The sequence below is a fragment of the Guillardia theta genome (genome assembly GCF_000315625.1).
Source record: "Guillardia theta CCMP2712 unplaced genomic scaffold GUITHscaffold_168, whole genome shotgun sequence".
Lineage (NCBI taxonomy): Eukaryota > Cryptophyceae > Pyrenomonadales > Geminigeraceae > Guillardia > Guillardia theta.
The window spans coordinates 17697-30745 of record NW_005434508.1 but is presented as its reverse complement, the minus strand read 5'-3'; the positions used below and the strand labels follow the sequence as shown (position 1 = coordinate 30745).

General features: G+C 53.3%; 2 protein-coding genes across 2 annotated transcripts; both read left to right on the top strand.

The window, feature by feature from the left end:
* Positions 1-795: 795 nt before the first annotated feature.
* On the top strand, positions 796-10128 carry GUITHDRAFT_120024 (hypothetical protein; the record flags this gene model as incomplete). Its single annotated transcript, XM_005820681.1, has 16 exons — positions 796-831; positions 886-1349; positions 1398-1623; positions 1670-1721; positions 1769-1812; positions 1856-1910; positions 1998-2178; positions 3294-3428; positions 3584-3704; positions 3782-4385; positions 4433-6691; positions 7098-7174; positions 7225-7310; positions 7460-9761; positions 9806-9888; positions 9951-10128. The coding sequence occupies 16 exons, from the start codon at positions 796-798 to the stop codon at positions 10126-10128; spliced, it is 6903 nt and encodes a 2300-aa protein (XP_005820738.1).
* A 290-nt stretch (positions 10129-10418) lies between these two features.
* Positions 10419-11560, top strand: GUITHDRAFT_155936 (hypothetical protein). Its single transcript, XM_005820680.1, has 4 exons — positions 10419-10474; positions 10755-10814; positions 10861-10920; positions 11195-11560. Exons 1-4 carry the CDS (start codon positions 10457-10459, stop codon positions 11519-11521), a joined length of 465 nt encoding a protein of 154 aa, XP_005820737.1. The 5' UTR covers positions 10419-10456; the 3' UTR covers positions 11522-11560.
* The last annotated feature ends 1489 nt before the right edge of the window (positions 11561-13049 follow it).

Sequence of the window (13049 nt, the reverse complement as noted above, 5' to 3'; positions counted from 1 at the left end):
TGCTAGACTCACTTCCTTCATCCGTCGGATCTTGAATCCTTTCTCCTTCCACAAAATATTCTCCAGCTCCTCTGCTTTTGAGGTCAACAACGGGATCAACCACAAGGAACGCGAAGCACCCTCGCTCAAGTTGTCTCCTCTCCTCCCACAGTCATTGCACGCTTCATCCTGGAGCATCCAACATCAGATATACACACACAACAGATGCACAACTGCAGCCATCTTACAGCTGAGTTATACTCGTCCTCTGAGCAATCCTCATGAGACGTCTTGGCTGCCGCAGGGGAGTGAGACGGCCCCAGTCCAAACTGCTTCCTCTCGATGGTCGACGTATCCCTCCAGTTTTCATGTGAAACAACGCCCGCCAGTTCTTTCTCGTCCTCTCTTGCCTCATGGCCACACATTTCACTGAGTTCTCCATAGCTCCTTGCTGGGGCGATGAAACTTGTCGTGTCATCCCCTGGAGCGCCCAACGTTGAGTTCTCGAATACATTGTGCCTGTTTCCCTCATGCACATTGGTGGAGGAGGAGGAAGGCAAGCTTCCAAGAACGGGGGCCCAACTCGAGGAAAGTTCCCACTGGGGGCAGGGGAAAAATTTGGTGAGCCCGCCTCGTCATGGTGGGCTGCAAGGATCCCACGGGGAGGAATGGAGCAGGAGGGAGAGAGGGAGGGAGGAAGGGAGGGAGGGAGGGAGGGATCGCATTGCCGAAGAACATCTCCGTTGCGACGAGAGCTCTGCTGATGACGTCGAGCTCGGGAGGGCGTGCGCTCGTGGACTCGATCGCTCCATTGTGATGCGCCCTGTCCTGCTGCTGACCCTGGTGGTGGCGGTAAGAGCCGGGCAGCTCAGGAGAGCCGACATGGTCTGACGGGTTCTGTTGCAGGCATGCCCGTCGCTCACCCATGAGCATCTCCCGCTCTCCTCCCCTCTCGTCCTCCACCAGGACTGTGTCCCTTGCAACATCCTCCGCAGCTTTCAGGTTGCGCTGGAAGGGCTCAGGGAGAGCGCTGGGGGCCGCGGGAGCATGCGACCGGCTCTGAGAACCCTCAAGTCTTGCTGTGGAGACACGCTCGAGAGGAAGTTTCCTCTGAGAGGACTGTGGGAGGACGCGGAATCACGGCCTGGAGAGGAGGAGGACCCTAGCGGGGAGATCGGAGCTGTATGGAACGAGAGCTCTTTGAGAAGAGAAATCTTGACGTCTCGAACACCTCTGTATGGATACCTTCTTGCTGCATCCAAAGTTGTTGGGGAGATCCTCCAGTTTCGCAAGCTCGTTGCCTTCAACGTGTCGAAGACAACAATCTTGGAGGACCTTGTCGACTCGTTGACACGTTATGCGATGAACATGTTAGAGAGGACAATCAACTGTTGCGTTAGCTGATGTGCTGGTTGCAGGGACGAGGGAGAAGGAAGCATGAAGAAGAGAGTCGAAAAGTCGAGATGGAACAAACTTCTCCGTGCGCCATCCAGGGCATTGAATGACAAGACAGATACTGATGTCATCGAAACTCTGTTGAGCATTTGCAGAGAACAGTTGCAAGCAGCAGAGAAAGAAGATCATAGTTGTCATAATACCTATCTGATGAAAGATCAACTGCGAAGAAGAACAAGATCTTTCAAGGTAGGACCATTCAACTCGTTCGATGAGTGTCTAATACGATGGGCAGGCCATGGTTTGTCTCTTGCTTGCTTCAAACTTTTTCTCAACTCATTCTTCTGGTGTTCTGACCTGAATTTTGTTGTGAGTGTTGTGATGTACTTGCCAGACTTCGATGTGTTGAGCGCACAATACTTCAACATGGCGGCAAAGGTGGCAGATTGTTGAACCTGTTGTTGCTGATACTGTATTTCAGCTTGTTGTCCGTCATGACGTCGATTTTGGATGGATGGCGAATCTATTTAAGAATTGTGAATCTATCATTGTGGATTTTGAAATCTCTGACTTCATCGGATCAAAACTCTTGCAAAATTCGTCGAGGTGAGGAGGATTTAAAGTGGCTATGATGACGATTACGATGATGATGATGATGATGAAGTCGATGATTGCGATGGTGGTGGTGGTGGTGGTGGTGGTGGTGGTGAAGCTGATGATGATGATGATGATGATGATGATGGTGAAGCTGATACTGATGATGATGATGATGATTGCGATGGTGGTGGTGGTGGTGGTGAAGCGGTGATGGTGATGGTGATGGTGATGATGGTGATGGTGATGGTGATGGTGATGGTGATGGTGATGGTGATGGTGATGGTGATGTCATACGTTTCCCTTCAAAATTGTCTGGGCACTGTTGGTATCCATTCTGAGTCTTTCAATCAGTTGCGCGAGAGCTTTACACACTCTCATCTCAAACACAAGATATGTTGATTGGACTAAGATGCTATACAACAACATTCTCAATATGACTGCTCATTGTCTGCACGACCGAGATCTCCCTTTCCTCTCTGATTTGGGGAAAATCTTATCTGCAATGGAGGCCTCGACTAGGGAGCAAGATACGTTGATGTATGTTCTTGTATGTGTGTGGCTCCTTCGGGTCGTCTTACAAATTTTCGTCTTTCCAGCTCCATCCTGACCGAGTCGACAAGACTTCTCAAGGACCAGAGCATGACAGAGGGCCGTCTTGCTACGATTATCAACTTCCTGACGGCAGTCTCACATCACCTAGATCCGTTGAAGGCATCTGACGTCATGGAGGAGCTGCGGATGGCGATAGCAGGGCGAGTTTCATGCCAGGGCTCTTTGACGTCTTCCTCCTTCTCGCTGCTCATTTCCCTCTCTTACCTCGGGCAGAAGTTCCTCGTCCCGCCTTCAGCTCCTCAGCTCATGTCCCGCTACCCCTCGCTGGCGTCCACCGTCTCTCCACTCCAGCTCCCGCTGCAGAGCTGGAGGAGTCAGAGCAGGGCTTGTCTTCGAGCATGGAAGCGAGCGATCGCCGGGGGCTGCCCCCCTCCTGTGCAGCTGGTGGAGATCTTTTCCAATCTGATAGCTAGTATGAAAGAGCCAGGGAGCAGACCATGGGATATGACCCGGAAGAATTTCATTCAGCTTTCCTCCTCATCCTCCTTCTCTATTCGCTCAGCTGCACCCGCTGGGCCCATGGAGCAAACTTGTCACTTCGTGCTTGCAACTAACATCCTCGTCCGAGCCGCCTGCTTCCTGGACCATCGCTCTCGTCATCGACGTCCTTTCAATCGTTTCGCCACCGCCGAGACATGCCGGGCTGACTTCTTGGCGCAGAAAGTTCTTTCTGACGGTAGGAAGTTGACGCTGCTGTTGACATGCGGCAGGGACTTATCGTGTGTTGAAACAGAGCTTGATCTGGGAATTACTCGTTTGCTCCTTTGTGAGGCGGTTGAGAAAGTGATTGACTTGTACGTCGACTCTCCTCAGGATAGCTTCTTTGAAGGAGAGACTGATAGCAGGTGGAGATGTTGGATGATGTTGTTGTGTATGGTGTCGATGTTTTGACGTTGATGTTGATGTTGACGGTGACGGTGACGACGATGATGACTTAGATGAGGATTGAGATGATGCATTAATATGATGGTGACGATGATGACGTTTGACGCACTGACAGGGTTGAGTCAAGGATTGAGGTCATGTCAGAAGCTGTCTGCATGCTTGAGCACATCGTTCAGACAAGCATTCATGACGTGGATTGGAAGAAGCATGTCAATCCTCTCCAACGAGGTGTGATGGTGAGTGTCGACTGAAGTGAATGATGCTTGTTGTTTTGCTTCCGTCTTCTGATTTCTTCTTGATCCAAACTTGACAGGCGATGGTGAAGTTGGCACTGGAGAGTAGTGATTGGCGTGTACGGATGAAAGTGTACAAGGCGTTCGAGCTGCTGTCGAAGTCAGTGCTGAGGAAGGAAAATTCAAATCTGCCGCGAAACAAGGAGACGGCAACAAGAAACGACATGTCGGAAGAGTCGGGCAGTGACTCGAGCATGTCTGAGATCGTGAGCGCAAGTGACGACTTTGAAAAGGACGGGATTGCAACCAAGGGAGTCGACCCAGCAGTGCAGGAGGAAGGAGACTTGAGGGATCAGGAAGAGCTACAGTCCAGCTTCATGAGCTGGGTGCTGGAAGGTGTTTGCTCAGTGATGAAGAAGGGAATGACGATGTACAAGGGTGTTGCAGTGAGACGAGTTCTATCGACTCTCAACCCAATCTTGGTTGAACACGTAGTGTTGGATGATAAGAACTTGGACGAATGTGCGATGAAGATGATCATGTTGAATTTTTTCCCCTCTCTTCAAGTATCTGGAGTGAAAAGGAAAAGGCTCTGCAAGAAAGTTTTGGAGGAGATGAAAGCCAGGCACTTTGACGTCTCGGACTTGTTCGTTCTTGTGAAGAAGATGCTCTCCGAGGATGATGGTGATCAAAATATCTTTGCTCTTCGATCGCTAAACTTTGAAATGCAGAAATCATCTCGATCAGCGCTCTCAACTTCTTGCGAGTCGTGTCGCAATTCATCGAAGGAGAAGAAACGATGGTCGACATGTTGCAACAAGCTCTTCATGTCATAAAACATGACACGGATGCGAGGGTACAACAAATGTTGGAGCTCGTGGGATGCTTTTCACATCTCTTCACCAAGTTCAACCTGCGCCTGTACTCTGAATTTGTCATCCTCCTCCTTTCTCGCCCTGAGAGGAATTTCTTCAAGACATTCTTCGACAGCTCCCTGGGTATGACAGGAAATATTCTCGACAGCTACGAGACGTATGTGCTTGAGCGAGCTTTCTTTGATTTGCAGATCAGAACGTCGAAAGATTCAAAGGAAGTCTACTTTGCAAGCTTATCAGAAGAGCAGATCGAGCATGTCAGCAAAGTTGTATCTCACACTCTTACACAACTTGATGCAGACGTGGTCTCGTTGTGGACATACACTCTGCTAGTTCCCATCGCAACCGCCTGTATCACTGACTGGAACCCGATGGTGAAAGACCTTCTGATCGCAACGTCGTTGGGGATGCGCGGTAAAAGGCATCTTGGAGAGTTGTTCTATGAGCTCGGGGGATATCACAAGGTCATTAGCTGCATGGAGGTAGAGGACAGTCTGTACAGGACAAGTTGCTCCCTTCTTGAGCAGGTGCTGTCAAGTTTTGACTGCAACGATGTCAATGCGGATGTCACTCTGTTGACTTCTGCAGTCTTCATGGGAAAGCCTACGACTCGGAGAATGTCGTTGGAGTTGTTGTGGGGCGGTTTGCAGGACGGGAGAGTTTCAATGTCAGACGGATCGTACCTGCTTCTGTTTGTTGCAAAGTTTGACGAAGACCCGTCGGTTGCTGATGTTGCTGAACAAGTTTGGAACAAGTTAGATGCTGGCAAGAACGATCATCTCTTGCAAGAAAGCAACTTGGACATCTTGTTGAAATCCTCATCAGACAATCGTGCTCATTGCCGTCTTGCCTTCTCGAGGGCTCTCGGATCCCTTGCATTTCATCTACTCGAGAACAAGATACTGCAAACAAATCGTTTTCACCATCTGTGCAAGGAAATGATGGAGAAATATCTCAAGAACAAGGCGATCGTGGAAGACATTCCGCAAGCTCCCAAGGAGAAGATCATGTTGCCTCCTAAGATGAACGCACCGAAGATGCCGAATCTGCCTTTCCTGAGGACGCCCGATCAAGACAAGTTTGCAAAGCCCGTAGATCTCAGCATCCTGTCGTCCAAGAAGAAGAAAAAAGAAGTTCAAGATGATCACTGGCACATCCGAGAGAGCTGCGCCTTGTTCTACGATGAGTGGACACAACTTGCTTCATCATCCTTGTCATCAGCTTCCCCGTCGTTGTTGTCGTCGTCATCAACCTCCTCCTTCTCCTCCTCCTCCTCCTCCTCCGCTCGTCTTGTCATCACGGACTCCTTCAACTTTCTGCTCCAGCATGTTCTTCTTGACAATCAGCGTCACATCCGAAGCCTTGGCAGGAGGAGCGCGAGAAACGCCGCCAAGTCCCTGCTGAGCGCGCAAGAAAGCTCAGCTGACAGGTCAGCTGTCATTGACGACATGATGAGAATGCTCGAGAGCCGCCTGGTGTCCCTCAAACAGGAGGCTGAAACCGACCAAGGAGTGCTACAGGACATCGAAGAAGCTCAGATTGATATCTTCGGGGACGTAGCCAACTCGCTGTCCCCTGAGGACACGAGGTTGGAGTCTGTTGCCCGACGGGTGCTGAAGGGAGTCTCGACCAGTCTGGAGCACTGCAAGGATTGGAGGACAGGCGCTAGCCTTGCCCTCTCCCTCTCCTCCATCTCCAACTTCCTCCTCAAGTTCTCAGCGGAGAGCAAGGCGCCCAAGGAGGATGAGTTTCCCAGCGGTCTTGAGATGATCCTGGCATTCTCGAAGCAAGCTGAGAAGGAGGAAGAGGAGGAGGCGATGAAGACAAGGGACGAGCTTGTCGGAGCCCTCCTCGTGGCTGAGGACGAGGACAAGCAGAGGAGTGCAGCGCTCTGCATCGCTGGGATCATGAAGGGCATGCAGCCTGCCCTGCTACACAGGTGGAGGATGGAGAAGCTGATCAGCGAGTGGCTCCAGGACTCGCACATGTCTACAAAGATACGATCCCTCGCGCTCTTCTCTGCTCTTCTCCTTGTACTCGGCAAGAGGTTCGAGCCCTTTGCTCTCCCTATCGTTCAGCACGTCCTCCTTGACTACGCCGACATGAGCAAAGGAGGTGAGAACGGGCCCTTGCGCTCTTTGATAACATGACAGCTACCCTATAGCTCCTTGTCTTGCCTCTCCTCTATCTCCTTCCTCCTCCGCTTCCTCCTCCCGGCCCTTTTCCTCTCTTCTCCTCGTCCATTTCTTCCCTCTCATTGTTCTCTCCTGCCTCTTTCGCAAGGTGTTCACCCGTCCACGTTCTCCTCTCCTCTCCTCTCCTCTCCTCTCCTCTCCTCTCCTCTCCTCTCCTCTCCTCAGCATCCCCATTCTCTTTCCTCCTGCTTCTGCTAACCCCCTCCACATCTCATCTCTCCACCTTCTCCTGTACATATCGATAATTTTCTACACTATATCCCCTGCTGAAACTCTTGTCCGTCCTCTAACTCGGACTTGGTTTTCGATCTCACTTCTTCTTGCAGCAAGAAAAGCAGCGTTGGAGGCGTCGGACATTTTCTCAACATGCATCTCCGGCAGCTCTGCGAAGATCTTGACACCCGTATGTAACCTATCGAAATAATCTACAGGAGTTCTCACGTCAACTTGCAGTGGCTGTTGGAGAAAATCAAGGACCAGGCTGTTCACTGGCGAAGCAAATGTGCGATGATTGAGCTCCTTGCTAACATCGTGAAGAGGTGAAGTTGTGTTGGGACTTGTTCGAGTATGGTAGAGGATCTTGGGAGGATCTTGAATGTATTATCATTGCATCTTTCCCACCAGATGTTGCAATCAGTCTCATTCCGCTGTTTCACCTCTCGCATGACTCTCGTTGTTGCTCTCGCAGGTGCTCGCGGCATCTCACGTCGTTGATGTTTGACATCTGTAACAACCTCTTCTCCCTCATCTCCGACGGACATCCTGAAGTTGCTCAGCTCGCCGAGCACGCCATGCTCAACATCTCTTCCCTCCTCCGGAACAGCGAGATGCGCGTGCTTGCTCCTTCAATCATCACCTCACAGAAAGCCGTTCACTCCTCCTCCTCCTCCTCCTCCTCTTCCTCAGACGTGCTCTTGTCTCTTCTCAGCCTTGAAATTCCCTCCTCTCTCGACGAAGCCTCCCTCTCCCTCCTACTCCTCCCTGTCTCCCGCGCCGTAAGGGAGCTCGACGCGGGGAGCAGGAGGTGTGCGGTAGCGCTGGCAGGGGCGCTACTAACGAAGACTCGGAGGTCAACCCTGACAGGGATGGACAGGGAGATGAAGAGAATGATCTTTGAGGCGAGCACGGACTACGACCCGTCTGTCAGGGAAGTCGCCTGCCTTGCGGTCGCCAGGAGTCTCTTGGACGAGCGGCTGGAGCCGGACCTCATGACAGATCAGCTGTTCGAGCGCCTGCTCGAGGGGAACCTGTTGGAGAGGAGCGGAGCTGCTGCTAGCCTGGCGCTGGCGATGAAGGAGATGCAGGAGGAGGAGCTCAGGCGCATGCTGGGACGGGCGGAGCTCGTTGCCAGCGCGAAGTTCGTGGAGGTTCCTCCTGCTGACGGAGGTAGGCTCAAGCTGATCGACGAGTTGCTGGTGCACTTGGAGGGAGGAGGGAGGAGGAAGGTGGTGGAAGACTTCATGAAGATATCGATAGCGACCTTGCGCGCAGAGGAGCAGGCGATGAGGGAGGCGGCGGTACAGACGTCGCTTGCCATCTTCAAGGACTCCTTCCAAGTCGCGGTGGCGCAGCGGCAATGGAGGGAGTTGAACTTGTTCTTCGACTGTGTGGCTAAGAATCTGGTCGAGTTCGATCTCAGTGCACGTGCGGAGGCAGCAACAATGCAGCTGCTAAGTCTCTGCATCTCCCACGTGAAACAGTCAGCGGAGACGGAGCAAGAGGTGCCCAGCAAGACTGCAAGGCTGCATGTCAGTACTGAGAGTACGATGCTGAACAACTTGGACGAGAAAGTCAAAGACGATCTTATGGTCGAGACGTTTGTCCTCCAGCACGACAGCAACGATGATGTCAGGACAAGGGCCAACACAGTCTGGAGGTCCTTTGCTTCCAGCTCTGTGCACACCGTCTTCCGGCTTGTGGGAAGAATCACTGACCGCATCGTCTTCTTGCTCGCAAGGGACCGAGAGACGCGCGAGAAGGAGCTGCGGGATGACGATGATGGCGATGAAGATGCAACGGTGCTGGTCAGTGCCAAGAGGGAGCGATGCCTGGCAGCTGTGAATGAGATCACATGTCGTTTTGCGAACCGTGAAAACAACCTTGCAGGAGACGAGATGTTCTTGAAGGTCGTCAAGCATGTGAGAGCTCTGGACCAATCACCTGGCATCTCAACGAGGGAGAAACTTTCAGTGATGGAGGTCACCAGAGCGATCGCGGAGGGAGCACATCGCGCGCAGCTTGAGGTCTTGATCTCGCACATGAAGGAAGCGATCGCTGCCAACATAGAGCAGCGACAAGAGCGGGTCAGGATGGAGTGCGTTTCCCTCATCAAGACGCTGGAGTCTAAGAAGATGGTAATTGCCAAGATAGTCGTCACAAACCTCCTCCACAAAATCTTCCTGGATCATCATGAGAAAGCGGGTTATGAGTCACCTGAAGAAGCGGAGCAGGAGCAGGAGTACCAAGAGAAGCAGGAGCAAGAGCAGGAGCAAGAGCAGGAGCAGGAGCAGGAGCAGGAGCAGGAGCAGGAGCAGGACGACGAAGAAAGCAGTCTGATCGATGAAATGATTGGCCATCACATCCGACAAGACATTTGCGCATCTTCTTCATATCGCAACTTCATGTATCTGGCGTCCAACGCCCCTGAGGTGACCTTGCCTCTCTTCTTCTTGGAGATTGGAAACTTCCTCTCCTCTTCTTCTTCGTCCAATCACCTCAAGGTTCTGTTTCTCGTGCACGAGACGATTCAGGCTTCGCGGTCTTTCCTCGTCGACCACATGCTGGTTGTCTTCGACGGCCTTCAGCGACTGTTCGAGATCGTCAGCCGACACGGGAATGTGGAGGAGCAGGAAGCGCAGAGGATGACGAAGATTGCCAGTCACATGTCAGTCACGTTTGCTGAGCTGCTCATGTGCGGCGACCCACAGGTCACCTCGAGCTCGAGTGAGATGTTGGAGCAAAGTATCTCCCTGCTGGAGGAGGAGCAGGAGGTGACCTGAGGGTTGTGGACTCCTTGTGCTGACCTCCCCGTCAGGACATGAAAGTCTTGCTCGCCCTTGCCATCTTTGACAACCTTGCTCCCCTTGCCGCGAGCTCGCAAAAACTCTCCGGCGCAATGTGACCAGCCTCGCACGCTGCCCTGTCCTCTCATGCTGTCCAAGTAACTTCCATGTCTGCAGGAAACTGAAGCGAATCTTCTCCAACGTCGTCAAGCTCCTCTACCGCAAGGACGCGACCGTCGCCGTTGCAGCTGAGAAGACTCTCATGACGCTCAGGCCGCACGTTGCTCAGAGTTTGCACCATGTGACAAGCCTGATCGTCCACGAAGTGTGGGAGGCGAAGGAACAAAACAAGTGAGGAGGAGGAGGAGGAGGAGGAGGAGGAGGAGGAGGGAGGCTTGCAGACTGATTCTTTCGCAGCAACCAGCTCTCTCCCTCTTCCATCATTGCCATCTCCTCCTTCCCCATGGCAATCCTGCTGCGACCTGCTCAGGAAGAGGAAGACAGAGAAAATTTCGAGAAAGAGGAGGCGGCCAAATGGATCCTGTTGTTGATGCGACAGGTCTCTACTCCTCCCGCTCCCTCTTTCCTCTCTTCTCATCACAATCTTTCAGTTCTCTCCAGATCAACTTCGGCAAGCAGCCTCCAAATGCACAGCCACTCTCATCAGATCATACTCGGATCGCATGTTAACAGCCACAAAGGTTCGTCTCCTGCCTGTTCCTCCTCCTCCTCTGTGTTCTCCTCCTCCACCACCACCACCTTCTCCTCCTTGTTCTCCTCCTCCTTGTTCTCCTCCTCCTCCTCTTCCTCCTCCACCTCCTCCACCTCCACCGCCGCCGCCGCCGCCGCCGCCGCTTCCTCCTCCGCTTCCTCCTCCTCTTCCTCCTCTTTTTGCTGCCTCTGATCCATCCCCTTTCCCCTTCTGCCTCCTTTTTCTCCTTCATCTACTCCCTAAGCTATCACTCAACTTGCTTTGCTCAGGTTGCAATCTTGGACTCTCTTTCTTACCTCCTCTCTCCCGCTCACACAAAATCCATCAAGGTATATATCGTCTATTTTCTCAGCTTTCCTCACCTCATTTTCTCAGCTCTTCTTCCCCCAACTGCAAGTCATCCTCCTCCGCGCCATCCTCGATCAAGAATCTGAGGTGACGACCTTCTCCTCCTCCATCCAAACTTCCTCTCTTCCTGCTCTGCCCTGTCTTTTCCTCCTCCTCCTCCTCCTTTGCCCTCTCCCTCCATCCGAGCTTCTACTTCTCCTCTACTCAAAACTCCTTCACCTGTATGTGCTTCCTCCCAGCCATCACCGCGCTCCTCCTCTCCCCATCCTCCTGCTCCTCTTACCCCATCCTGCCCTTCCTCCTTCTCCTGCTCTTGCCTGTCGCTCTTCAACTCTCACTCCACTCCCTTGCTCGCCTGTAGGTGAAGGAGGCAGTAACAAAGGCGCTCGAGCGTCTAGTCATCCTCCTCCCGCAGCCTCTCGGGCTACTTGAGGATCTTCTCCAGCTCCTCGACAGGACCGCACAAAGAAACGACAAACTTGAGCTCCTGCGATGCATCGGCAGAATAGTACGAGCAGGAGCAGGAGCAGGAGCAGGAGCAGGAGCAGGAGCAGGAGCAGGAGCAGGAGGAAGAGAAAACGGGAGCCGCTGGGAGGAGCTGAAAGAGGCCTTCATCGGGACTGACATGTCAGAGGAGGAGCGACTGATGGCGCTGGAGCAGCTGGCAAGGAAGAGGGAGAAGGCGTGAGATACCAAACTCTGCCACTTTCATTGAACTTATTCGCGCACTCCTTGCTGAGATCTTCACATAGGAGGAGCACCAGGCGGGGGAGGAGGAGGCATGCCCGGAGGAGGAGGAGGAGGCATGCCCTGCCCGGGAGGTCCTGGCCATCCTGGCGGCGCCATCCCTGCCATGGAATCAGGCAGGAGCGAGGGAGGGAGGGAGGGAGGGAGCGAGGAAGCGAGGGAGGGAGCGAGGAAGCGAGGGAGGAGGAGGAGGAGGAGGATCGAACCTGGGGGACCCTGACCAGGAGGCCTCCATCCTGCAAGAGAGCATCAGGAGAGGGAAGGATGAGCCGGGAACAAATCAGCAGCAACATCGACGATGGAGGAGAATGGAGAAAGAGGAGCAGAGGAGAACAGGAGACAAGGAGACAAGGGGAGGAGGGGGAGGGAAGAGGGAGAGGAGAACGAGAGCAGCAAGCGGAGAGAGGTCGGAGAGGGTGAGAAAGGGCAGGAGCAATGGCGAAGCAGAGGGAGAAGCTGGTAAAATATGACCTGGAGGCTGCTGCCCGCCTTGCCATCCCTGCAAGAAAAACATGAGATGAAGAATGTTTCATCAATTCTCCTCCTCCTCTCCTGATCAGCAGACACGCTTAATTTCTAACCCTCCATAAATCATCCCCATCAGCCACATCCCCTTCTTCTTCTTCATCATCATCACAATCATCACAATCATCATCATCTCCATCGTCGTAGTCGCCGTCGTCGTCATCATCCTCGTCGTCGTCGTCATCATCATCATCATCATCATCATCATCATCATCATCATCATCATCATCATCATCAATGTCTCCTTGGATCTCACCTGAGGAGGAAATCCTTGACCCGGCGGCATTCCTGGCGGCCCACCCCAGCCAGGAGGAGGAGGCGCCTGACTCTGCTGCCAACCTCCTGGTTGCCCCTGCCATCCGCCTAGCAGACAGTTGGTCAGATGGAAGGAGGGTAGGAAGGAGAGTGCAAGGGAGTAAGTCAAGACGACAGATGGGGAGCAGAAGAGGGGAGGACGAGGAGAGGAGCGTGATAGGAGGGCGCGGAAGGGGGAGGATTCTTCAGCAGCAGTCTTGCAGCAGAGCTTACCAGGAGGAGGAGGTACACCCTGACCCCCAGGAGGGGGAGGTGGAAAGTTCCCTGGCGGAGGAGGATACATACCTTGGAGAAGAAATAAACACATTGTAGGGCAACAATCCAAGACGAAGGAAAGGGACGCTGACAGGGAGATACAGAGGAAGGAGGATGGGAACGAAGGGGAGCGGGAGCGGGAGCGGGAGGAAAGCGAGGAGGAGGAGACGGATGCAAGCCGTGCCCTGAGCGTACCTTGTGACGAAGCTCCATCGGGCGGAGGAGGAGGAAACTGAGAGGCGGGGGGAGGAGGAGGGCCGCCTCCAGGAGGAGGAGGAGGAAGGCCAGCCATGGACGGAGGGGGAGGGCCCCCGACCAGCCCTTGATAAGATATTAGCACGCACACGGAGCGAAAGGATCGAATAGACCGGGCG